Source organism: Oncorhynchus kisutch, linkage group LG15 (assembly GCF_002021735.2).
Source record: "Oncorhynchus kisutch isolate 150728-3 linkage group LG15, Okis_V2, whole genome shotgun sequence".
Classification (NCBI taxonomy): domain Eukaryota; kingdom Metazoa; phylum Chordata; class Actinopteri; order Salmoniformes; family Salmonidae; genus Oncorhynchus; species Oncorhynchus kisutch.
The window spans coordinates 61,453,496-61,480,760 of NC_034188.2; the positions used below are offsets into that span (position 1 = coordinate 61,453,496).

The window sequence follows — 27,265 nt, forward strand, 5'->3', positions numbered from 1 at the left end:
CTGGATTATATTAATATACAATAGATTAATGTATATTAATATACTGTATCTAATGGTGTTAAACTACAGTTAGTACACAGTCCCTAAACCTGACAAACTTTCAAACACATCTCTACTGAACCATTCAACAAAGACATGAATATTACATCAATATGTGAGGAATATAGGTGGGACTATCTTTACAGTTGTGTCTCTAAAATACTGTAATGTCTGTAATGACTGTCAACAAACAGTAGCCTACCTCTGTGCTGCTGGTCTCAGTCTCTGCCTCGTAGCCGCCGTGGTTCTGGTTTTTGGAGGAAGAAGAGGAGGAGAGGTGGGAGCTGGCTGAAGTGTTGGTTGTAGAGCTGACTGGTGCCTCAGCCTGGGGATTCAGAGAACTTCTCTTCTGAACTACTTTGTCTCTGTTGCTGCTCCTTCTCCTCCGACTGACCAGGAACTCCCTGCTCTGAAGCAGCTCTGGGAATATGTCGTCATCATCCCCATCTTCATCAACATCACCTTCATCATCCTCCTCTGAGGAAGACTCCCTGCAGTCGGAGCTGTCATTGATGAAGACACTGTGGTCGGTGCTAGAGTGACAGGTGGAGGAACTACAGGTGTAGTCTGAGAAGGTGATGGAGCTAGGTTTGTGTTTGATGATGCGGGGGTGATCGCAGAGGCCTAGCCCCGCCAAGGGGGCCTCAGAGAGGGCTATGGGGAGGGAGGGTGGTCTGAAGGGATCCATGTTGTTGTCCACACTGACCACTAGAGAAGGGATGGAGCTAAAAGTCTCTGATTGGACCACAGAGATAGTGACATGGCTGACCTCTGCCTCTGATTGGACCAGAAGGGTATGGATATGTCCTAGAGGGAAGGGCACATGGTTGTCTTCTGTGTGTTCCAGATCAGTTGGGACATGTCCGTTATCCATAGGCCCCTCTGAGTGGTCCTCAGGCTGGCTGTCTGTTTCTGTCCATCTGGGTGACTCCTCCTCTAGCTCCATGTCGCTCTCTGTCTGGCTGGGCGAGGTATGCCCCAGCTCCATGTCCTCTAGCTGACCAGAGAGGTTAGCATCCAGGAAATGCCCTGATTCTACAGGTCTGTCACTGTCCTCAACCTCCAGGTTTCCCTCTATCTTAGGAGCAAGAACATCCACATCTCCCTCTATCCTAGGAGAAGGAACATTGGAGGCAAGGCAGGGGTCCTCAGCTGGAGAAGTACTGTGTAAATCCAATCCATTGTTATTGGCATAATCAGGCAATGGTGATGTCACACTGCCTGGCTCACTGAGGAGACCCCCGGGACAGACGATCTGGAGAGGGTCTAGAGGGTCAGGAGGGGAGACATCAGAACCAGACTCTACTGGTCCTGCTGGCCCTCCAGTACTAACAGCTAGTTTCCCCTCTATCCCAGGAGCTCCAGTCCTGTTATAGACACTGCTTAGTGGTCCAGTCAAACAACCATCCTCACCTCTCTCTGTGGAGCTGTTGTCATCATGAGAAGACTCTGAAGCACATTCTGAGGAGGACTGGTGTGTCTGTGTTTCTGGTTGTGTCTGTTGCTGTGCCTGTGTCTGTACCTGTGTATGTGCCAGTGTCTGTGGTGAGAAGGTCCTACCAGATGATGCTGACATGACCAGAGATTGTCGCTCCTCCAGAGTAACCATCAGAACTGTGTCCATGTTGTCTCTACAGTCTGTTACGGTGTGTTACTAGGGAACAGGTAGTCTGGTGGTGTGACTGGTGGTCAGGTAGATCCAGAGGGACTGCTGTCTGATGTAAGAGCTATATGGATTTGCCATGTTCCTATCAGACCACCTGGATCAGCAACACCAACTTTCAAACCGATCAAACAGCAGATCCCCTGAAACAAGATACAGTATTAAACAAAGAGAGAAGATACAGCAATATAGAATATACAGCATTGGAGAGGATACAGAGAATATACTGCATTTGAGAAGATACTGCATTAGAAAAGATGTTGCATTAGAGAAGATACAGCATTGGAGATGATACAGAGAAGATACAGAGAAGATACTGCATTTGAGAAGATACTGCATTAGAAAAGATGTTGCATTAGAGAAGATACAGCATTGGAGATGATACAGAGAAGATACAGAGAAGATACTGCATTTGAGAAGATACTGCATTAGAAAAGATGTTGCATTAGAGAAGATACAGCATTGGAGATGATACAGAGAAGATACAGAGAAGATACTGCATTTGAGAAGATACTGCATTAGAAAAGATGTTGCATTAGAAAAGATGTTACATTAGAGAAGATACAAAGAAGATATGGCATTCGAGAAGATACAAAGAAGATATGGCATTAGAGAAGATACAAAGAAGATATGGCATTAGAGAAGATATGGCATTAGAGAAGATACAAAGAAGATATGGCATTAGAGAAGACACAAAGAAGATATGGCATTAGAGAAGATATGGCATTAGAGAAGATATGGCATTAGAGAAGATACAAAGAAGATATGGCATTAGAGAATATGTTGCATTAGAGAAGAAACAAAGAAGATATGGCATTAGAGAAGATACAAAGAAGATATGGCATTAGAGAAGATACAAAGAAGATATGGCATTAGAGAAGATACAATGAAGATATGGCATTAGAGAAGATAGAGAAACTGCATTAAAGGAAAATACTGCATTAAACAAACAGATGAGAAAATGCATTAGTTTCAAGCCATAAACATCTTACAATGACATTGCTCAAAGACTGCCTGCTGTCCTCGGGTTCAGATCCATCACACACATCCATTTCAACTAAAACAATAATAATAACTTTACCTTTAAGCACAGATATACCAAGCTAGTATTCTGTGTGTTTCTTCTTTCCCCTTCTGACTCTCCTACTAGCAGTGAACTAACTATAGCTGGAGTGAAGCCAGACAGTCCAGCAGAGCTAATATCCAGGCTGTGTCCCAAATGTCTCCCTATTTCCTATATATTGCGCTACTTTTGACCAGTGTCCATAGGGCTCTGGTCAAAAGTTGTGCACTATGTAGGGAATAGGTTGCCATGTGGGACATTTCCCCCAGAGAGGAGCTGCTAGCTGTGAATCTGAACATCTGGCTGCAGTCACAATGTTCAAGTCTGGATCTGTTTCAAACACTACAGCAGTGACATCTCTGCACACAGGAATCTAGCTATTCTGCCCAGCAGCTGATGTACACACACACACACACACACACACACACACACACACACACACACACACACACACACACACACACACATTCCATAAGCACTCCACTCTGTGTAGGGAATAACCATCTGTTCAGGGTACAAAGGGAGGCTTTTCTCAGACTGCTCTTTCCAAACAAGCTGACAACAAAGTTACATCAGTAACTGCATTCCCTACATTTCACAGATAGATACACTAACCCCAACTGTGAGGTCTTGGTGCAGCTTAAACACAGTCATGAATGCCTTTGCAACTGTCCTTCAATTCCTTGGAGAATAACTTTGCCTTCTGTATGTATGGAGAGGTTGAAGTCTTGATTAGCATGGTTGTTCTGTGTGGTGTAATGGATGATTATTGATGAGTATGATTGATCTGTATGGTGTAATGGATGATTATTTATTAGTATGGTTCATCTGTATGGTGTAATGGATGATTATTTATTAGTAGGGTTGATCTGTATGGTGTAATGGATGATTATTGATTAGTATGATCGATCTGTATGGTGTAATGGATGATTATTTATTAGTATGGTTGATCTGTAGGGTGTAATGAATGACTATTTATTAGTATGGTTGATCTAAACCCAATATGAATCCAGCCTCAAACCATACAGCCTCATACAAATAGGATGACACACACACAATAATATACAGTATGTTCACATGGAGGGAGAAGAACACAGTGCCACCAACACATGTGTGCAGGGTTTTCTTCTGCCGTTGAAATCCTTGGGCGGGTCGCCTAACGTTGTGTTTTTCAGGTCGCCCAAACAGTGCTTAACATTTTTTACAAATTTTGTGGATTAAAAAGCAGTTCAACAACTAAAAACAGATATAGAGTATGTAGAAAAGATAATGGACCTGTATTTCTTTAAATCATTTCATCTTTGAGAACTAACAATCACCAAAATAAAAGCTAGACAGTCAGGGAGAATTGAAAATTCCCAAAACAATTAATTTAGTGGTATTGATTTTGTTATGTTTGAGCAAAATAACACAGCATTAGCCATGGCAAAATGCATATAATGACAGGAAATAAGCTATAAAACTGCAAACATTTCTCTCAGCTCCATGGAGACATTTATAGAATAGCAGGAAATTGGCTTAAGAATTTAAAAACGTCTCTACACTGGCAAGATGGGGGCCTCTAAAATGCTCTCTAAAATTCAGCTGTGCTGACAGGCAGACTGCGTTCCTGCCACGACCCCTACCACACCCCTGCCACGACCCCTACCACACCCCTGCCACGTCCAGGTTACCCAGATTTACCAGGATTTACCGCCAAAACTCATTTCCTTTTTCTGTGATAAATAACTGCGAGAAACCAGTAAATTATCGTAAATTATTTCTATGAACAATGTGATGTGGAATGGAACTGTTAAATGATCTATTTTGGCTATGGCCTTCTGCTCTACTATCTGCATGATCAATAATCAACGCTCAGGACGGGTGCGTATTTGTAGCCTACCGTAATTACTTCCACAACAAATGTGCCATTTATTCAAAGCGCACACATTCTTTATGCTGAAACTGTACACGCGACCTTGAAATGCATGGTATGAGCTTCATGCTTTTTTCCAATAAATGCAGAGGGTCTTATTCTGGTGACATGATGATCGATGCCTGATTGCCATTTTGACAAATAGTGGTTAAAATGCGATGGAAATACAGAGCATTCGGAAAGTGTTCAGACCCCTTCACTTTTTCCACATTTTGTTACGTTATAGCCTTATTCTAAAATGGATTTACTCAGTACTTTCTTGAAGCACTTTTGGCAGCGCTTACAGCCTTGAGTGTTATTGGGTACACCTGTATTTGGAGAGTTTCTCCCAATATTCTCTGCAGATCCTCTCAAGCTCTGTCAGGTTGGATGGGGAGCATGGCTGCGCAGCTATTTTCGGGTCTCTCCAGAGATGTTAGATCGGGTTCATGTCCGGGTTCTGGCTGAAGCCACTCCTGTGTTGTCTTGGCTGTGTGCTTAGGGTTGTTGTTCTGTTGGATGGTGATCCTTTGCCCCAGTCTGAGGTTCTGAGCCTTCTGGAGCAGGTTTTCATCAAGGATCTCTCTGTACTTTGCTCCGTTCATCTTTCCCTCGATCCTGACTATTCTCCCAGTGCTGGCAAACATCCCCACAGCATGATGGTGCCACCACCATGCTTCATCGTAGGGATGGTGCCAGTTTTCCTCCAGACGTGACGCTTGGCATTCAGGCCAAAGAGTTCAACTTGGTTTCATCAGATCAGGGAGTCTTGTTTCTCATGGTCTGAGAGTTCTGTAGGTGCCTTTTGCTGAGGAGTGGCTTCCGTCTGGCCACTCTACCATAAAGACCTGGTGGTGCTGCAGAGTTGGTTGTCCTGGAAGGTTCTCCCATCTCAATGGAGGAACTCTGGAGCTCTGTCATAGTGACCATCGGGTTCTTGTACAGTCATCTCCCTGACAAAGGCCATTCACCTCCAATTGCTCAGTTTGGCTGGGCGGCCAGCTCTAGGAAGTATTTTGGTGGTTCCAAACTTCTTTCATTTAAGAATGATGGAGGCCACTGTGTTCTTGGGGACCTTCAATGCTGCAGATGTTTTTTGGTACACTTCCCCAGATCTGTGCCTCGACACAATCCTGTCTCGGAGCTCTACGGACAGTTCCTTTGACTTCATGGCTTGGTTTTTGCTCTGACATGCACTGTCAACTGTGGGATCTTATATCGACAAAACAAATCAAAGAAACGTCTATAGACAGGTGTGTGCCTTTCCAAATCATGTCCAATCACTGGTGGACTCCAATTAAGTTGTAGAAACATCTCAAAGATGATCAATGGAAACAGGATGTACCTGAACTAAATTTCGAGTCTCATAGCAAAGGGTCTGAATGATTATGTAAATAAGGTATTTCAGTTTTTTATGTTTAATACATTTGTAAAAAAATTCAAAAAAACGTTTTTTGCTTTGTTATTATGGAAAATTGTGTGTACATTGATAGGGAAAAATATATTTAATCTATTTTTGAATAAGGCTGTAACTTAATAAAATGTGGAAAAGGTGAAGGGGTCTTTTATGTTAAACGTGAAAATTGAACATGAAAATGTTAAGCTGCAATATGGAACTTTTTGGCTGACTGTCACGTCCTGACCATAGAGAGCCCTTATTTTCTATGGTAGAGTAGGTCAGGGTGTGACTGGGGGGTTTTCTAGTCATTATTTTTCTATGTGGGGTTCTAGTTTAGTTTTTCTATGTTGGTGTTTGGTGTGATTCCCAATTAGAGGCAGCTGGCTATCGTTGTCTCTAATTGGGGATCATATTTAAGTAGCATTCTTTCCACCTGTGTTTGATGGGATATTGTTTTGAGTTAGTGTATGTTACACCTCTTAGTTACGGTTCGTTGTTTGTTTCGTTCTTTCTTTGTTGTTTTGTGCGTGTCTAATAAATAATATGTGGAAACCATATCGTGCTGCAGTTTGGTCCGATAATTATTCCAGCGAACGTGACAATGACCTGACAAAATTCACATAGAAATGCTATGCTTGCTTGTTTTGCCACATTAACTGAAATTAGTACTGAGTCAAAGTGCAGGGGTATGCGGTAATTGAGGTAGATATGTACAGTACATATAGGTAGGGGTAAAGTGACGAGGCAACAGACATACGCAGCAGCGTATGTCATGAGTCAAAAGTGTTAGTGCAAAAGGGCTCAATGCAGATTGTCCAGGTAGCTATTTGGTTAACTATTTAGCAGTCTTATTGCTTGGGGGCAGAAGCTGTTCAAGGTCCTGTTGGTTCCAGACATGGTGCATCGGTAACACTTGTTGTGCGGTAGCAGAGCTATCAGTCTCTGACTTGGGTGGCTAGAGTCTTTACAATTTTTAGGGCCTTCCTCTGACACCTCCTGGTATAGAGGTCCTGGATGGCAAGGAGCTCGGCCCCAGTAATGTACTGGGCCACACCCACTATCCTCTGTAGCGCCTTGTGGTTGGATGCCAAGCAGTTGCCATACCAAGCGATGATGCAGCCAGTCAAGATCCTCTCAATGGTGCAGCTGTATAACTTTTGAGGATCTGAGAGCCGATGCCAAATCTTTTCAGTCTCCTGAGGGGGAAGAGGTGTTGTTGTCCCCTCTTCATGACTGTGTTGGTGTGTCTGGACCATGTTAATTCCTTAGTGATGTGGACACCGAGGAACTTGAAGCTCTCAAACAGCTCCACAGGCCCGAGCATGCCCCCAATGTGGAAGGGGGCATGCTCGGCCCTATTGTTTACTGTAATTCATGATCAGCTCCTTTGTCTTGCTGACGTTGAGGGAAAGGTTGTTATCCTGGCACCACACTGTCAGGTCACTGACCTCATCGTACTAATGATGATGTTGGAGTCGTGCACGGCCATGAAGATGTGTTGTTGCCTACCCTCACTACCCGGGGGTGGCCTGTTAGGAAGTCCAGGATCCAGTTGCAGAGGGAGGTGTTCAGTTCATGATAATGGAAAATAAGAATCTCAGGAGCTTGACTTCTTTATTTAATTTCATTATATAGTCCACGTTTGTGTAGCCAGAGGACTCACGATTCATTCATTTTATTCTGTGACAAACGTTTTAAAACAAGAACTTGATCATTGACTAGAAATTGCTAGAAATATTATAGATTTTTAGGCTAACGAATGATAATGAATGCAATAAGAAAATGTTAGCTTTTATGTCAAATATATTCTACGTTGGAAAGGAACATAATGCATGGCTTCTCTGTTATCTGCAATGCAGAGCTTATCTGTTTGATTAGCGGAGAATCAGATATGTTCTCTCTAACAAAATCACCACAATAAGATAAGCGGGTTATCATAAACAACTAAAACTTTCCCAAATTCCCCAGATAGACAGGTGCAAGGGTAGAGAAAATGACAAAGATGCATGTTTCAATCAAAGGTAGGCTAAAATCATTGATTCGAATCAATACCAGAACAACAGCAAAGGACCTTGTAAAGATGCTGGAGGAAACCGGTACAAAAGTATCTATATCCACAGTACAACGAGTCCCATATTGACATAACCTGATAGGCTGCTCGGCAAGGAAGAAGCCACTGCTCCATAACCACCATAAAAAAGCCAGACTACGGTCTGCAACTGCACATGGGTACAAAGATCGTACTTTTTGGAGAAATGTCCTCTGGTCTGATGAAACAAAAATAGAACTGTTTGGCCATAATGACCATAATTACGTTCAGAGGGAAAAGGGGGAGGCTTGCAATCCAAAGAACACCATCCCAACCATGAAGCACAGGAGTGTCACGAATCCCGCCGAAGGTGGTTCCTCTTCCTGTTCGGGCGGCGGTCGTCACCGGTCTACTAACTGCCACCGATCACTTTTTCTGTTTCAGTTAGTTTTGTCTGATTTGTTACACCTGTTTCTTGTTTGGGTTTTGATTTGGGCTATTTATACTCGGCCTTGTCTCAGGATGGTAAGTTGGTGGTTGAAGATATCCCTCTAGTGGTGTGGGGGCTGTGCTTTGGCAGAGTAGGTGGGGTTATATCCTTCCTGTTTGGCCCTGTCCAGGGGTGTTCTCGGATGGGGCCACAGTGTCTCCTGACCCCTCCTGTCTCAGCCTCCAGTATTTAAGCTGCAGTAGTTTATGTGTCGTGGGGCTAGGGTCAGTTTGTTATATCTGGAGTACCTCTCCTGTCCTATTTGGTGTCCTGTGTGAATCTAAGTGTGCGTTCTATAATTCTCTCTTTCTCTCTTTCTCTCTCTCTCTCGGAGGACCTGAGCCCTAGGACCATGCCCGAGGACTACCTGACATGATGACTCCTTGCTGTCCCCAGTCCACCTGGCCGTGCTGCTGCTCCAGTTTCAACTGTTCTGCCTTATTATTATTCGACCATGCTGGTCATTTATGAACATTTGAACATCTTGGCCATGTTCTGTTATAATCTCCACCCGGCACAGCCAGAAGAGGACTGGCCACCCCACATATGCTCTCTCTAATTCTCTCCTTCTCTCTCTCGGAGGACCTGAGCCCTAGGACCATGGCCCAGGACTACCTGACATGATGACTCCTTGCTGTCCCCAGTCCACCTGACCGTGCTGCTGCTCCAGTTTCAACTGTTCTGCCTTATTATTATACGACCATGCTGGTCATTTATGAACATTTGAACATCTTAGCACTTTGAGATATCAGCTGATGTACGAAGGGCTATATAAATACATTTGATTTGATTTTTGATTTGATTTAAACCAGGTATGCCCGCCTGCTTTTGTGCGGGCTTGTTTTTCTGTTCATGTGGTGTGTATTCTCGTGGACTATTTTCTCCGGACTGTTTGGTCCTGCTTTTGGGCTGGTTTAAGTGATGCGCCTTAGTGTTTGGCGTTACCGTTACTTGTTGTTCTGGATTAAAAGATCACGATTGAACTACCTCTGCTCTCTGCGCCTGACTTCTCCACCCACTACTCCTAGAAGCCGTGACAAGGGGTGGCAGCATCATGTTGTGGGGGTGCTTTGCTGCAGGAGGGACTGGTGCACTTCACAAAATAGATGGCATCACGAGGATGGAAAATTATTTGGATATATTGAAGTAACATCTCAAGACATCAGTCAGAAAATTAAACGGGTCTTCCAAATGGACAATGACCCGAAGCATACTTCCAAAGTTGTGTCAAAATGGCTTAAGGACAACAAAATCAAGGTATTGGAGTGGCCATCACAAAGCCCTGACCTCAATCCTATAGAACATTTGTGGGCAGAACTGAAAAAGTGTGTGTGAGCAAGGAGGCCTACAAACCTGACTCAGTTACACCAGCTCTGTCAGGAGGAATGGGCCAAAATTCTCCCAACTTATTGTGGGAAGCTTGTGGAAGGCTACCTGACACGTTTGACCCAAGTTAAACTATTTAAAGGCAATGTTACCAAATACTAATTGAGTGTATGTAAACTTCTGACCCACTGGGAATGTAATGAAATAAATAAAAGCTGAAATAAATCAATTCTCTCTACTACTATTCTGACATTTCACATTCTTAAAATAAAGTGGTGATCCTAACTGACCTAAGACAGGTCATTTTTACTAGGATAAAATGTCAGGAATTGTGAAAAACTGAGTTTAAATGTATTTGGCTAAGGTTTATGTAAACTTCCGACTTCAACTGTATATATATATATATTTGCAAAAAGATATATGAGGGATTGGAAGTGATGCAAACAATTACATTGATGGAAGCTACACTCTATCTGCAATAAATAATAATAAATTAAAAATAATAATTTAATAAACTGTCTCAAAGGGCTATGAAAACAAACAGACAGGGAATGGAACCCTATTCCCTTTATAGTGCACTACGTTTGACCCGGGCCGATAGGGATTGGTCAAAAGTTGTGCACTATATAGGGAATAGGGTGCCATTTGAGATGCAAGTAGAGTCTTACCTGTTAGGTGGAGAATAGTCATGTTTGTTGTCTAAACAGACAAACTGAGATCATAGCAACAAAACACTGGAGAGAGACAGTCCTAGTGGAACCAAAGTTCTCTTAAGACACAAGAGAGAGCAGGAGAGAGAATGAGGGACTAGGAGATTCTCTCAGAAGAGACGGAGGAGCGAAAGTAAAAGAGAGAGAGAAGAGAGAAAAGTGAAAGAGTAGAAGAGAGAGAGAAAAGAGAGAGAGAGTAGAAGATAGAGAGAAAAGAAAGAGAGTAGAAGAGTCTCCTGTCAGAAGTGCAGCCACTGTGTTTCCAGTCAGCATGTCAAGCAGGTCTTCCTCTGCAGGGCAACACTGTCATCTCAACTATCCCTCTATCTGTCCTCCCTCAGGCTAGTGGAGGTTAGCGCTGGCTATCTCTATGCATGCCGCTAGCGCTCTGACTAAGCCATTCAGAATATGCGTAAGGGCATGGAGTGTGAGAGTGAGTGAGTGTGTGTATTTGTGTGGGAGGTGGAAAGGGGAGGAGAGAAGAGATACTGTAGGAGAGAGAAAGATGAAGTGGGAGTGAGCGAAGGAGTAAGGGAGAGGAGCAGTATTCGGTATTTGGCACCGTAAGAGAGCAAGGTAATATGTGGTTCCAGCTAACACAACATGTTCGGATGTGAAGACAGAGTGACCTCATGGCTGTATTGTCACTGGACTCAGAGTGTGTGTGTTGTGTGTGCGTGTCATCCTATATGGACGCAACAGCATGGCAGTCATTCCTGAGGCGCAGTAGAGTAGATTACTACTGAGGAGGAGCAGCACTATGCCTTGATATCCAGCTGTAGCTGGTTAGAATATAAAGACACAGATAGCACAGATAGGGAATTCCAAAGGATCCTCTCAGGGTCAAATATATACTGCTATGTTGTAGGGGAAAGTGTCAAACCGAGATATAATAAGGTATGTGAAGTATTTGCCATAATGATAGTGCCTTGTTTGTGCCCCCCAAAAATTGTTAAAATGTGAAGTTAGTCATAACTAATCTACTTTATGCTGTCCATTACTGAATGACAGACTGGAGTCATTGATGGCAGCTCTGCACGACATCAGACAAGCAAAGGAAGGAGTCTGAACTAACCTGACCTCTGATCCAGAGAAGTCCAGGGGGAACAAAGCTCTGCCTGCACTCAGTAGGATATAGATTCACTCTTAGAACTAACTAGAAGCCTGTCATATAGAGCTCTTCAGAGGGTGATATGAAGAGTAAACACACACTCACACATTAGGGGGGTATGCTACTGCTGCTGTCTGCTGATTGGCTGAGTGTGTGTTGTTTGCATTTATGAGGGGCCTCCTGATAGGCTACAGTAGTTAAGGAAGAATGCCAAAGGAGCTCACTTTCTGTAAATCACCCTGGAATCCACTCCACAGAGAGAGAGAGAGTGCAGCTTCATTCATTCATACCCTCTCCTCACCCCCTCTTCTCACCACTCCTCACCCCCTCTCCCTGATCTTCCTAACCCATCCTCCTCCCTCATCCTCTCTCCTCCTCTCTCTCGAAGCCATAATCACAAATCAGCCCCTGCTGCACTCTGACCTCCTCCCAGTCTTACTCTGCTATCCGCCCATGGCGATCTTTCTCTGTCAACAATAGTTTCCAGCCATCTTCTTTGAAAGCTGTTCTATGCCCTGCTGTTGTCACGGCACTCCGTACATCTAATTTAAGGTGTTTTGAGCAACCATCCCTGCCTTAACATACTAGTACATCTAAACATCAGAGACCAGTTGTCACGCCCTGACCTTAGAGAGCCTTATTATTCTCTATTTGGTTAGATCACGGTGTGACTAGGGTGGGCAATCTATGTTGTATTTTCTATGTTGGCCTGGTATGGTTCCCAATCAGAGGCAGCTGTCTATTGTTGTCTCTGATTGGGGATCATACTTAGGCAGCCTTTTTCCCACCTTAGTTTGTGGGATCTTGTTTTTGTATAGTTGCTTTGAGCACTGCAATACTGCACGTTTTGTTATATTCTTTGTTGTTTTAGTTGTAAGTTTCACTATTAAATAAAATGTGGAACTCTACGCACGCTGCGCCTTGGTCCACTCATTTCAACGAACATGACAGAAGATCCCACCACCAAAGGACCAAGCAGCGTGGCCAGGAGGAGCAGAGATCCTGGGCCTGGGAGAAAAGGGAGTGGAGGACATCATGGACATGGGAGGAGGTTATGGCAGGAGACAAGACCCTGCCATGAAAGCAGGCGGAGGCCGCGAAGGAGGACGACGACTCCGGGGTTCGCAACCACGACGGAAGCCCGAGAGGCAGCTCCCCCCAAAAATGGGGGAGGACACACGGAGTGGTCGGCGGAGCCGAGGGTTGAACCAGAGCCTTGGTCCACTCATTTCAACGAACGTGACAACAGTCATAAACACAGGAAACACTACTGTTACTGTATGCTTGCACAGTATTGTCATATCTACATTAAATGTGCCATAGTTGTAAGGAAAAAAGACACTCTTAGAAAAAAGGGTTCCAAAAGGGTTCTTCAACTGTCCCCATAGGGGAACACTTTTTTTATTCCAGGTAGAACCGTTCTGAGTTCCATGTAGAATCCTCTGTGGAAAGGGTTCTACATGGAACCCAAAATGGTTCTACCTGGAACCAAAAGGTTTCTACCTGCAACCAAAAAGGGTTTGTCAAAAGGTTCTCCTATGGGGACAGCCGAAGAACCCTTTAAGGTTCTAGATAGCACCTTTTTTTCTAAGAGTACATAGTAAAGGTTAAGATGTTTTCTTTGGGTAAAATAGTTCATACAGTGCCTTTGGAAAGTATTCAGATCCCTTGACTTTTACCAAATTCTGTTACGTTACAGCCTTACTCTAAAATGGATTAAATACATTTGAAAAACTCTGCAATCTACACACAATACCCCATAATGACAAAGCGAATGTATTCTGAATAAAAAACAGAAATACCTTATTTACATTAGTATTCAGACCTTTTGCTATGAGACTCGAAATTGACCTCAGGTGCATTGTCCGTAGAGCTCCGAGACAGGATTGTGTCGAGAGACACAATTTGGTACCCTTCTGAGGAATCAGGGGAGAAGGGCCTTGGTCAGGGAGGTGACCAAGAACCCGATGGTCACTCTGACAGAGCACTAGAATTCCTCTGTGGAGATGGGAGAACCTTCCAGAAGGACAACCATCTCTGCAGCACTCCACCAATCAGGCCTTTATGGTAGAATGGCCAGACGGAAGCCCCTCAGTAAAAGACACATGACAGCCTGCTTGGAGTTTTGCCAAAAGGCACTGAAAGACTCTCAGACCATGAGAAACAAGATTCTCTGGTCTGATGAAACCAAGATTGAACTCATTGGCCTGAATGCCAAGCGTCATGTCTGGAAGAAACCTGGCACCATCCCTAAGGTGAAGCATGGTAGTGGCAGTATCATGCTGTGGGAATGTTTGTCAGCAGCAGGGACTGGGAGACTAGTCAGGATCGAGGCAAGGATGAATGGAGCAAAGTACAGAGAGATCCTTGATGAAAACCTGCTCCAGAGCGCTCAGGACCTCAGACTGGGGCGAAGGTTCGCCTTCCAACAGGACAACGACTCTAAGCACACAGCCAAGACAACGCAGAGGAGGCTTAGGGACTAGTCTCTAAATGTCCTTGAGTGGCCCAGCCAGAGCCCGGACGTAATCAAACATCGATCTAACATCTCTGGAGAGACATGAAAATAGCTGTGCAGCAAAACTCCCCATCCAACCTGACAGAGCTTGAGAGAATCTGCAGAGAAGAATGGGAGAAACTCCCCAATTACAGGTGTGCCAAGCTTGTAGTGTCATACCCACTAAGATTTGAGGCTGTAATCGCTGCCAAAGGGGCTTCAACAAAGTACTGAGTAAAGGGTCTGGATACTTATGTAAATGTGATATTTTTTAAATATTTTTTTTATAAACCATTTCTAAATACCTGTTTTTGCTTTGTTTTTATCGGGTATTGTGTGTAGCTTGATGAAGGGTGAAAATTATTTAATACATTTTAGAATAGGACTGTAACATAACAAAATGTGGAAAAAGTCAAGGGGTCTGAATACTTTCCAAAGGCACTGTATAGCGATTGTCCTGGGTTGTTTCACATACAATAGTGTTCAATGGCGATTGAAACTGAAAAGAGTCAGAAGCCCTGTGTGGCTCAGTTGGTAGAGCACGGTGCTTGCAATGCCATGGGGGGTTGTGGGTTTGATTTCCACGGGGGACCAGTGTGAAAATGTATTCACTCACTACTGCATGTCGGTCTTGATAAAAGTGTCTGGTAAATATACAGTGTAACTAGAGAGATATGGAGCGAGTGTACATTAGATAGAATGGTCCCCTTTTGGTTCTGTTGCGTGCTGCTAGGTTGAATGACATTCCTTAGTGGCCTTGGTGGTCCTATCTGTGTTTGCGTTGGCTTTGTTGTTGTCTGAACAAGCAGATAAAAAGCTCACAGAATGCATAATACATTGCTTTTGTTTACTACAGTGTCTTATACGGTCTGCTATGATAGACTGTAGTCTGAGTTCTGACCTCTGTGTGCAGAAGGGCATGACTTTGGAACGAGACAAAAAGCAGGAAAACTCCAACCAGTAGCAGTAGCCTGCTACTAAATAAATGGAGCTACTCTCCCTGAACTATACTGAACAAAAATATAAATGTAAAATGCAACAATTTCAAAGAATTTACTGACTTTCATATAAGGACATTTCTAAGAATTTATCAAGTTTCAGTTCACATAAGAAAATCAGTCAATAGATATGAATTCATTAGGCCCTAATCTATGAATTTCACATGACTGGGAATACAGATATGCATCTGTTGGTCACAGATACTTTTAAGAAAGTAGGGGTGTGGATCAGAAAACCAGTCAGTTTCTGGTGTGACCTCCATTTGCCTCATGGAGCGCGACACATCTCCTTTCCATAGAGTTGGTCAGGCTGTTGATTGTGGCCCGTGGAATGTTGTCCCACTCCTATTCAATGGCTGTGCGAAGTTGCTGGATATTGGCAGGAACTGGAAACTGGCTGTTGTACACATCGATCAGAGCATCCCAAACATGCTCAATGGGTGACATGTCTGGTGAGTATGCAGGCCATGGACGAACTGGGACATTTTCAGCTTCCAGGAATTGTGTAGTGATCCTTGCAACATGGGTCTGTGAATTATCATACTGAAACATGAGGTGATGATAGCGGATGAATGGAAAAACAACGGGCCTCAGGATCTCATCAAGGCATCTCTGTGCATTCAAATTGCCATCAATAAATTGTAATTGTGTTTGTTGTCCATAGTTTATGCCTGCCCATACCATAACCCCACCGCCACCATGGGGCACTTTGTTCATAATGTTGACATCAGCAAACCACTCGCCCACACATCATGGTTGTGAGGCAGGTTGGACGTACTGCCAAATTCTCTAAAACAACGTTGGAGGCGGCTTACGGTAGAGAAATTAACATTAAGGTCTCTGGCAACTGCTCTGGTGGGCATTCCTGCAGTCAGCATGCCAATTGCATACTCCCTCAAAACATGAAACATCTGTGGCATAGTGTTGTGTGACTAAACTGCACATTTTAGAGTGGCCTTTTATTGTCCCCAGCACAAGGTGCACCTGTGTAATGATCATGCTGTTTAGTCAGGTTCTTGATATGCCACACCTGTCAGGTGATTGGATTATCTTGGCAAAGGAGAAATGCTTACTAACAGGGATGTAAACACATTTGTGTACAACATTTGAGAGAAATAACCTATATGTGCATATGGAACATTTCTGTGATCTTTTATTTCAGCTCATGAAACATGGGACCAACACTTTACATGTTGCGTTTATATTTTTGTTAAGTGTAGAAGAAGGAGAGGGAGAGGAGAGGAGAAGAGGGGGGAACTCATTCTTCCCTTTGCCAGCTCTTATGAACAACATTGGGGCAACAGTTGGAGGAACACGTTGAACAATTGCCTGCTTTAATGAAAGGCTGCCTCTATCTTCATCTGGTCTCATCTGGCTCAGCTGCTGAGATGAAGAGGTCCTGGTTGAGTCCAAAATGGCACCCTATCCCTTATATAGTGCACTACATTTGACCAGAGGCCCTGGTCAAACATAGGGCATAGGGAATAGGGTGCACTTTGAGACACAGCTGGGTTAGGGTTAGGAGGAAAGGAGTGGGAACAGCTCTAGTCAAACATATCTGGATGTTTCGAAAGGAGGCTCTCGCTGCCCTGCTGGAACACAGACTTGTTTGTTTCCACGGAGAAAGAGAGTGAGAGAGGAGGAAAGACTAAATGACAGAAAAGTGGGAACCTGGGCTGAAAAGCAGTTGAGTCGAGCCGTGCTATGCGGAGCTTGGTTTAGACTCTGTCTGCGTCCCATATTGCACACTATTGGGCTATAGTCAAAATAGGGAATAGGTTGCCATTTGGGACATTGCCATAGAAGCCATAGAATCTGCAGGGTCAGTCAGAGAACTGAACATGGCCTGACATAAAGACACAATCACACTGAGCACTAGGGACTAAATACATCAAACACAAGAGCTTATTTAATTGTCTCAATCCTAACTGGCTAATGTAATGACAGTACCTACTTTCTAGCCGTGAACTAAAATCTTACAACAACTGTGTATGTGTGTGCGTGTACTTATGCATGTGTGTTTGTGTGTCAGTGTGTGTGTCAGTGTGTGTGTGATTCAGGAGGCAGAGTTGATGGGATATTGCTCTGCTGGTGAGCGGTGAGCAATGTAGAGCCGTTTCCCCATACAGCAGGCTGCTACGACAGCTATGTGAAGGCATGGTCGGAGGGCCTAGGAGAGGCTGCCAAAGACAACCAACAGCTACAGATGCAAGCCTGCCAGGGCCAGAAACAGGAGACTGCTGTTTCTCTATAGTTGATTTCAATGTTTCTACTGGGTATTTCTTTTTCATTTTCCTTTAAGATGTGTTTTTTACCCCACACCTGTTCATCTTCTGCTGATGTACAATATATAGACAGGAAACCTGACTTCCCTCCCTCTAACAGAGAGCGTATTGGACAAGGTTGTGATTGACAGGGGTCATGACCCAATCACAGAGGAATTAAGGCGTCAGCATGCTTCGGTTTGGCTGGCGCCTTAGGCGAACCGAACGAGTGTGCTCGCATACGTCCTTAAAATACCTATGCTTGAAAAACAAGAAAAAAGCGGATATAGTACTGTTTGTCCATCTTGAGATGCTATATCCCGAAAAAAATTGTCCGAATGAATCTAAGATAACTGTCGTACATTTTGATATTTTTGCCAAGATCTTAGTCGCACAATTTTATATCTAACTAATGATGCAGTATTTTTCAAGTAAAAAAATTTGCATGAAAACTATTCGTCTCTCGTGGAATGACAGAAAACATTTCATTGAACAATCTCTACTGTTGACCAATCACAGACGAAGGGGCGTAGACTTCGGTTACTGACTTCGGCTTGCCTTGAGAAAAAATGTGTGGCCAAACAGCAGAAGAAAACCTTGCCGAAACAAACAAAAACGTCACAAAATGTTGTCGTAATATGTGCACAAACTGTTCTGAACTGTTTCGGATGGGAAGCATGCAGACGCTTTTAGGGTCTGAGATGAGGGCTCATTCAGTAATAAATCTCTCAGTAAACTGGGACACCACTCCTAACACTGCATGCTAACCACCAGCTAAATACTGCTATTACCACAAGGCTGCACAGCATATTTTCATCTGTCAAGAGCATTGCCTTTCCTCTATATTCTCTCTAATCAGTGGAATGAACCAGACTGACTGTCAGGACAGGAGAGGAATGTCAAAAGACTGTGGTTCCTATAGAACAGAGAGGGACAGAGGGGGGGGGGGGCAGAGGGGGGGTTCAACCATACAGCCAGCTGCAACATGTGGCTGTATGGTGGAGGGCCTGCTGCCTGCCAACAACAAAACATGTTACTATTGTGCTCAGGCTTCTCTTCACTTAACTTCAAACTTGTGTAAAACCTCTAAGATCACCAACCCAAACAAGACAATAAGCATATCTGGGGCTGCATTCATAGAGCTCTGGTTAAAATTAGTGCACTATATACAAAATAGGGTGCCATTTGGGACGCAACCTGGATGTCAGACATTACATTTCAAATTATACTCTTACGCAACAGTCACAATATTTACACCACCCAAGGACAATGAATAAAATACCACAATGAGACACGCTCTTTTGTCGAACATTGCAGCAATACCTCTGTCCTTGACTCAATATTCTGATTCCATTCCCATTCCTTTTATATTCTCCTGCAGATTCCCAGCATTCCAGAGAGCATGGACAGATGTTCTGTGTTATGCCTCCTCCCAACAATCTCTCTCTTTCTCTATCTTCGGAGGGGGGGGCTCAGAGGAGGATTTTGGTGTTATGAAAATAAATTAGTAGTCACAATAACTAAAAATACAATTCTAAAGTTTGTTTCTCTCTCCTCCCTGCTACACCCCCCCCACCCCCCACCCCATCCAGTGGTGTAAAGTACTTAAGTAAAGTACTTGAAAGTACTACATTTGTGGGGGTATCTGTACTTTATTTCACTATTTATATTTTAACAACTTTTACTTTTACTCCACTACATTCCTAAAGAAAATAATTACATTTCATCCTTACATTTTCCCTGACAACCAAAAGTACTCGTTACATTTTGAATGCTTAGCAGGACAGGAAAATAGCCTAATTCACACACTTATCAAGAGAACATCCCTGGTCATCCCTAGTGGGTCTGATCTGAAGACTCACTAAACACAAATGCTTAATTTGTAAATGACATCTTAGGGTTGTAGTGTGCCCCTGGCGACCTGTAGATAAAAAATCAAAAATACAATTGTTCCGTCTGGTTTTCTTAATATAAGGAATTTAAAATTATTTTACTTTTGATTCTTAAGTACATTTAAAATCGAATACTTTTAGACTTTTACTCAAGTAGCATTTTACTGGATGACTTTCACTTTTACTTGAGTCATTTTCTTTTAAGTTACCTTTACTTTTACTCAAGTAGCATTTTACTGGATGACTTTCACTTTTACTTGAGTCATTTTCTTTTAAGTTACCTTTACTTTTACTCAAGTATGAACATTTTGTACTTTTTCCACCACTGCCCCATCTCTGCATCTCAATCTCTCTTTCTGTCTCTCTCTTTTCCGTGCCCTCTCTCTCTCTCTCTCCTCTTTGCCATTTCCTCTGTATCCTGATCCAGCATCATAAATTGCTATCTTCATATTCAGAGACAGATAACTAGTACACTGTAATGGAAAACTGTAATTTATACAGTAATTTGGGGTATTACCAACAGGAAAATATTGTGAAATTTTACTGCAGCACACTGTAAATTATGGTTCATTGTGGCAAAATGTTGTTGGCAGGGAAAGAATTGCTTTATTTCGAATGGTACAGTAATTTCAACCCACAGAATGCAGTACCATATCATATTTCTGGAGCACCAAAAACCATTTGACCACTAGTAGGTGCATGGTATTGTTGTTTCTGGCTCATTAACATATTTAGAGGTGTGCCTTGTAATTGGCTGTATTTGTTGCATCCTTTAATGAGAAGGCTGGACCAATTTAACTTGTGTGGTTATAGTGCTCCATCAACTTCAATGGTATAGGGGACAGATTGGAGTGACAGCGGGGTTGAGAATTTTGCTATGTCCTTTTGGTATTTTTTGCCCTGTGGTCGCTGCCAGTTTGGAAGCCTTTGTTAAGTCTCTAGAAGTGCAAGTGATATAAAACACCAAATATTCACTGTAATGTGCTGTAATGCTATAATGTGTAAACATAGTACTACCAAACAGCCTGCTTGCAGCAATACCATGTAATTACAGCAAAATACTGTGAAAAACAAACCCCATCTCCCCTCAACAAATTTCATTCATTCAACCATCCATTATGATTACAGTAGCATTTACTTTTTTACAGTCGATTACAGTACATTTACAGTATTGTAGTGTGTGTCATTACACAGTGTTTGCTTTGATACTGTATTTAGATTACAGTAGATATACTGCAATATGAAATACAGAAATGTACTTACCAATTAACTGCCTATAAATTACTGTCAAATTCACGGCAACCCCTTTACATTGTAGCCTACAGTGCTACAGATGGTTTACTGAAACATTTGATTTGAGAGAGAGAGAGAGAGAGAGAGAGAGAGAGAGAGAGAAGTCTTTGAGGGATGTGAATGTGATCCAGAAGAACCAGGCTGTCTCAAATGGCACCCTATTTTCTATATAGTGCACTACTTTTAACCAACCTATATGACTGGTCAAAAATGTATATAGGGAGTAGGGTACCATTTGGGAGGGCCCCAGAAGACAATGGAGGAGAGGCTTGGCTAGACCCACCTCCTTCTCCCCTAGGGACCACAGATTATCAATACAGGTGCGTCCTAGATGGCACCATATTCCCCATTTAGTGCACTACTTTGACCAGGCCTATTGGGATTGGGCCATAGTGAATTAATTGTTCTAATCTTCAGAGCGCAGTTAACTGTTATCCTTTGGATACCCAGGAGACTGGACCTGCATCTCATTTGGTTTATCTGTGGCTAACAGCAGCTGGTAGCATCAGACCTAAAACAGAGATTACTACTGAAGACTAGCTTTCAATCTTTAGATGGAAAAATAGAATTGAATCTCATTATGCTTTATTGCAATGTGTCACCCTTATCTTTGAGAACAGGCTAGGCCTTGAAAGAACTCACACATGTTGTAGTGTGTTGTGTTAGATATTACACTGTGATAAGAGATGCTTTTGCATATAAACTGGTGCATAAACTAGTGCTGACATGAACAAATAATTACAGACATTGGGGTCTTCCCAACAATCTAAAGTAATGTCAGACTCTTTATCCCAGTCAGGAGAGAAGGAAGAATAAAGATTACACATAGGTTGCATCCCAAATAGCACTCTATTCCCTTTATAGTGCACCACATTGGCTCTGGTCAAAAGTTGTGCACTACATAGGGAACAGGGTACCATTTAGGGTGTATAGGAAAATAGTTAATACACCATAACAACAGGACACCTCCGTCCCTGAAATCACAACCTAAACAACTTCCCAAACAACTTCTCAAACATCCAGAACTATGTGTGAGTGGAGTTGATCAAGGCACTAGTTGAAATGACAATGGAAAAAGATGGGTTGACCATGACCTGAAATACTGCTATATCAGACCACTGTCTGTCTGTCCCATTATCAAGCATGTCATTTCCATGCTGCTGCTCTGTGATTACGGTGAGGTAGAGTCAGGCAAGTGGGTGAGCAGCTGGCTGCCCACACACACGCACAGGCACACACACACACACATGCACAGGCACACACACACATGCACAGGCACACACACACATGCACAGGCACTATACACTGGAAATGTACTGTGCTTTCAGAAAATATTTATACCCCTTGATTTATTCCACATTCTGTTCTGTTACAGTCGGAATTCAAAATGGATTTAACACAAAACCTCATAATGACATAGTGAAAACGTGTTTCAATAAAAATCTTCATATTTATTGAAAATTAAATACAGAAATACAGTGGCAAGAAAAAGTAAGTGAACCCTTTGGAATTACCTGGATTTCTGCATAAATTAGTCATAATGTTTTTTTTATCTGATCTTCATTTTAGTCACAACAATAGATGAACACAGTCTGCTTAAACTAATAACACACAAGTTATTGTATTTTTCTTTTCTATATTGAATACATCATTTAAACATTCACAGTGTAGGTTGGAAAAAGTATGTGACCCCCTAGGCGAATTACTTTTCCAAAAGCTAATTGGAGTCAGGAGTCAGCTAACCTGGAGTCCAATCAATGATACGAGATCATACATTTCCAAGATGGTGTATCAGTCAGACGTCTTTGTCCTTCGTCTTGTCGTGTCCCATGTATATATCTTTTTATATTTTTTTCTAAACCTCAACTTCAAAATACTCTCCTGCAACCCGCCTCAACCAATGTGGTGTGGATCTGTTTTTCTAAACCTCAACTTCAAAATACTCTCCTGCAACCCGCCTCACCCAATGTGGTGTGGATCTGTTTTTCTAAACCTCAACTTCAAAATACTCTCCTGCAACCCGCCTCACCCAATGTGGTGTGGATCTGTTTTTCTAAACCTCAACTTCAAAATAATCTCCTGCAACCCGCCTCATCCAATGTGGTGTGGATCTGTTTTTCTAAAGTATCTTTCTTTACTTCTGAACCGGAATCCCCCAACAGAAGCTAGCCAGCTCATTAGCTACTGGCTAGTAGTCAGCTAACCACTGCTAGCGGTCATCAGCTAACCTTTAGCTCCGAAAGCGCTCGCCAGTTTGGAAAACGCAACTCAAACCAGAGCATACCGGGCCTATTTTCTCTCCATATCCCCGGATTCCTACCGCAAGCTCTGAACCTTTTCACCTGGTACATCGCAGCTAGCTAGCTGCTATCCGAGTGACTACTCCTGGCTAATGTCTGTCCCGAAGTAAGCACCAATTAGCCTGGAGCTAGCCCATGCTAGGCCCATTCTCCCGGCTAGCTGAAGAGGCCCATCAGCCACTCCTGGGCTACAATACCCAGACCCCTTCTACTGCCGGTATGCGGTGACATCGATAGACCATCATGACTGGTCTATCGATGTCACCGCAAGCGGAGGCTAAAACAGACTTTCTAAGGCCCTTCTGCTAGCTTGCTAGCCCCAGCCTGCTAGCTGTCTGAATCGCCATGTCTCCAGCCTGCCCAACCACTCACTGGACCCCTAAGATCACCCGGCTACACAGGCCTCTAACCTAATATTAATATGCCTTGTCCATTACTGTCCTGATTAGTGATTATTGTCTTATTTCACTGTAGAGCCATTAGCCCTGTTCAATATGCCTTAACCAACCATTTAGTTCCACCTCCCACATATGCGGTGACATCACCTGGTTTAAACGTCTCTAGAGACTATATCTCTCTCATCATTACTCAATGCCTAGGTTTACCTCCAATGTACTCACATCCTACCTTACCTTTGTCTGTAAATTATGACTTGAATCTATTCTATCGCACCCAGAAACCTGCTCCTTTTACTGTATTAGACGACCAGTTTTTATGGCCTTTAGCCGTACCCTTATCATACTCCTCCTCTGTTCCTCTGGTGATATAGAGGTTAATTCAGGCCCTGCAGTGCCTAGCTCCACTCCTACGCCCCAGGTGCTCTCATTTGTTGACTTCTATAACCGTAAAAGCCTTGGTTTCATGCATGTTAACATTAGAAGCCTCCTCCCTAAGTTTGTTTTATTCACTGCTTTAGCACACTCTGCCAACGCGGATGTCCTAGCTGTGTCTGAATCCTGGTTTAGGAAGACCACCAAAAACCCTGAAATCTCCATCCCTAACTACAACATTTGCAGACAAGATAGAACTTCCAAAGGGGGCGGTGTTGCAATCTACTGCAGAGATCCAAAAATCCACATTTCCAGAAACAAGTCTCTCACCGTTGCCGCTTGCTATAGACCACTCTCTGCCCCAAGCTGTGCCCTGGACACCATATGTGAATTGATTGCCCCCCATCTATCTTCAGAGCTCATGCTGCTAGGTGACCTAAACTTATCAATGAACTCACCAGGTACAACCCCAAATCTGTAAACACTGGCACCCTCATTGATATCATCCTAATCAACCTGCCCTCTAAATACACCTCTGCTGTTTTCAACCAAGATCTCAGCGATCACTGCCTCATTGCTTGCATCCGTAATGGGTCTGCGATCAAACAACCACCCCTCATCACTGTCAAACGCTCCCTAAAACACTTCAGCGAGCAGGCCTTTCTAATCAACCTGGCCCGGGTATCCTTGAAGGATATTGACCTCATCCCGTCAGTAGAGGATGCCTGGTTATTCTTTAAAAGTGCCTTCCTCACCATCTAAAATAAGCATGCCCCCTTCAAAAAATGTAGAATCAGGAACAGATATAGCCCTTGGTTCTCTCCAGACCTGACTGCCCTTGACCAGCACAAAAACATCCTGTGGCATTCTGCATTAGCATCGAATAGCCCCCGTGATATGCAACTTTTCAGGGAAGTTAGGAACCAATATACACAGGCAGTTAGGAAAGCTAAGGCTAGCTTTTTCAAGCAGAAATTTCCATCCTGTAGCACAAACTCAAAAAAGTTCTGGGACTCTGTAAAGTCCATGGAGAATAAGAGCACCTTCTCCCAGCTGCCCACTGCACTGAGGCTAGGAAACACTGTCACCACCGATAAATCCACTATAATTGAGAATTTCAATAAGCATTTTTCTACTGCTGGCCATGCTTTCCACCTGGCTACCCCTACCCCGATCAACAGCCCTCCACCCCCCACAGCAACTTGCCCAAGCCTCCCCGAGCTGCAAAATCTGGACCCCTACAAATCAGCCAGGCTAGACAATCTGCACCCTCTCTTTCTAAAATAATCTGCAGAAATTGTTGCAACCCCTATTACTAGCCTGGTCAATCTCTCTTTCGTATTGTCTGAGATTCCCAAAGATTGGAAAGCTGCCGCGGTCATCCCCCTCCTCAAAGGGTGAGACACTCTAGACCCAAACTGCTACAGACCTATATCTATCCTACCCTGCGTTTCTAAGGTCTTCGAAATCCAAGTTAACAAACAGATTACCGACCATTTCGAATCCCACCGTACCTTCTCCGCAAGCAATCTGGTTTCAGAGCTGGTTATGGGTGCACCTCAGTCCTAAACAATATCATAACCGCCATCAATAACAGACATTACTGTGCAGTCGTATTCATTGACCTGGCCAAGGCTTTCGACTCTGTCAATGACCACATTCTTATCGGCAGACTCAACAGCCTTGGTTTCTCAAATGATTGCCTCGCCTGGCTCACCAACTATTTCTCTGATAAGAGTTCAGTGTGTCAAATCGGAGGGCCTGTTGTCCAGACCTCTGGCAGTCTCTATGGGGGTGCCACAGGGTTCAATTCTCTGGCCGACTCTCTTCTCTGTATACATCAATGATGTCACTCTTGCTGCTGGTGATTCTCTGCTCCACCTCTATGCAGACGACACCATTCTGTAAACCTCTGGCCCTTCTTTGGTTAACTAACCTCCAGACGAGCTTCAATGCCATACAACACTCCTTCCGTGGCCTCCAACTGCTCTTAAATGAAAGTAAAACTAAATGCATGCTGGTCAATTTATTGTTGAATTGTTGACTTGCATAAAGCTGGAAAGGGTTAAAAAAAAGTATCTCTAAAAGCCGTGATGTTCATCAGTCCACAGTAATACAAATTGTCTATAAATGGAGAAAGTTCAGCACGATTGCTACTCTTAGAAGTTGGCGTCCTGCAAAGATGACTGCACTCTTGCAGTGCAGAATGCTCAGTGAGGTTAAGAATAATCCTAGAGTGTCAGCAAAAGGCTTACAGAAATCTCTGGAACATGCTAACATCTCTGTTGACGAGTCTACAATACGTAAAACACTAAACAAGAATGGTGTTCATGGGAGGACACCACAGAAAAAGACACTGCTGTCCAAAAAACCCCATTGCTGCACGTCTGAAGTTCGCAAAAGAGCACCTGGATGTTCCAGATTATTCTGTGGCCAGATTAAACTAAAGTTGAGTTGTTTGGAAGGAACACACAACACTATGTGTGGAGAAAAAAAGGCACAGCACACCAACATCAAAACCTCATCCCAAATGTAAAGTATGTTGGAGGGAGCATCATGGTTTTGGGGCTGCTTTGCTGCCTCAGGGCCTGGACAGCTTGCTATCATTGACGGAAAAATGAATTCCCAAGTTTATCAAGACATTTTGCAGAAGAATGTAAGGCCAATCTGTCTGCCAATTGAAGCTCAACAGAAGTTGGGTGATGCAACAGGACAACGATCCAAAATATAGAAGTAAATCAACAACAGAATGGCTTCAACAGAAGAAAATGCGCCTTCTGGAGTGGCACAGTCAGAGTCCTGACCTCAACCTGATTAAAATGCTGTGGCATGACCTCGAGAGTGGTTCACACCAGACATCCTAAGAATATTGTTGAACTGAAACAGTTTTGTAAAGATGAATGTTCCAAAATACCTCCTGAACATTGTGAAGGTCTGATCCGCAACTACAGAAAACATTTGGTTGAGTTTATTGCTGCCAATGGAGGGTCAACCAGTTATTAAATGCAAGGGTTCACATACTTTTTCTACTCTACACTGTGTAAGTTTACATGGTGTGTTCAAGACTTGAAAACATATAATTGTTTGTGTTATTAGTTTAAGCAGACTGTGTTTGTCTATTGTTGTGACTTAGATGAAGATCAGATAAAAATGTTATGACCAATTTATGCAGAAATGCATGTAATTCCAAAGGGTTCACAAACTTTTTCTTGCCACTATCTCATTTCTAAGTATTCCCACCCCTGAGTCAATACATGTTGAATCACCTTTGGCAGCAATTACAGCTGTGAGTCTTCATGGGTAAGTCTCTAAGAGCTTTGCACACCTGGATTGTACAATATTTGCACATTATTATTTTAAAATTATTCAATTTCTGTCAAGTTGGTTGTTGATCATTGCTAAACAGCCATTTTCAAGTCTTGCCATAGAGTTTCAACACGATTTAAGTCAAAACTGTAACTAGGCCACTCAGGAACATTCAATGTCATCTTGGTAAGCAACTCCAGTGTATATTTTGCCTTTTGTTT

At 43.1% G+C, this 27,265-nt stretch overlaps 1 protein-coding gene across 1 annotated transcript in view; it reads right to left on the bottom strand.

The window, feature by feature from the left end:
- Nucleotides 1-10,742, bottom strand: part of LOC109904821 (stAR-related lipid transfer protein 13) — an 89,374-nt gene extending 78,632 nt beyond the window's left edge. Inside the window, exons 1-2 of the mRNA XM_031790697.1 lie at nucleotides 10,572-10,742; nucleotides 242-1,845 (exon numbers count right to left, since the gene is read on the bottom strand). Of these exons, the coding sequence (XP_031646557.1) occupies nucleotides 242-1,663 (1,422 nt within the window). The 5' untranslated portion in view covers nucleotides 1,664-1,845; nucleotides 10,572-10,742. The remainder of the gene's footprint in view (nucleotides 1-241; nucleotides 1,846-10,571) is intronic.
- Between the last annotated feature and the right edge of the window lie 16,523 nt (nucleotides 10,743-27,265).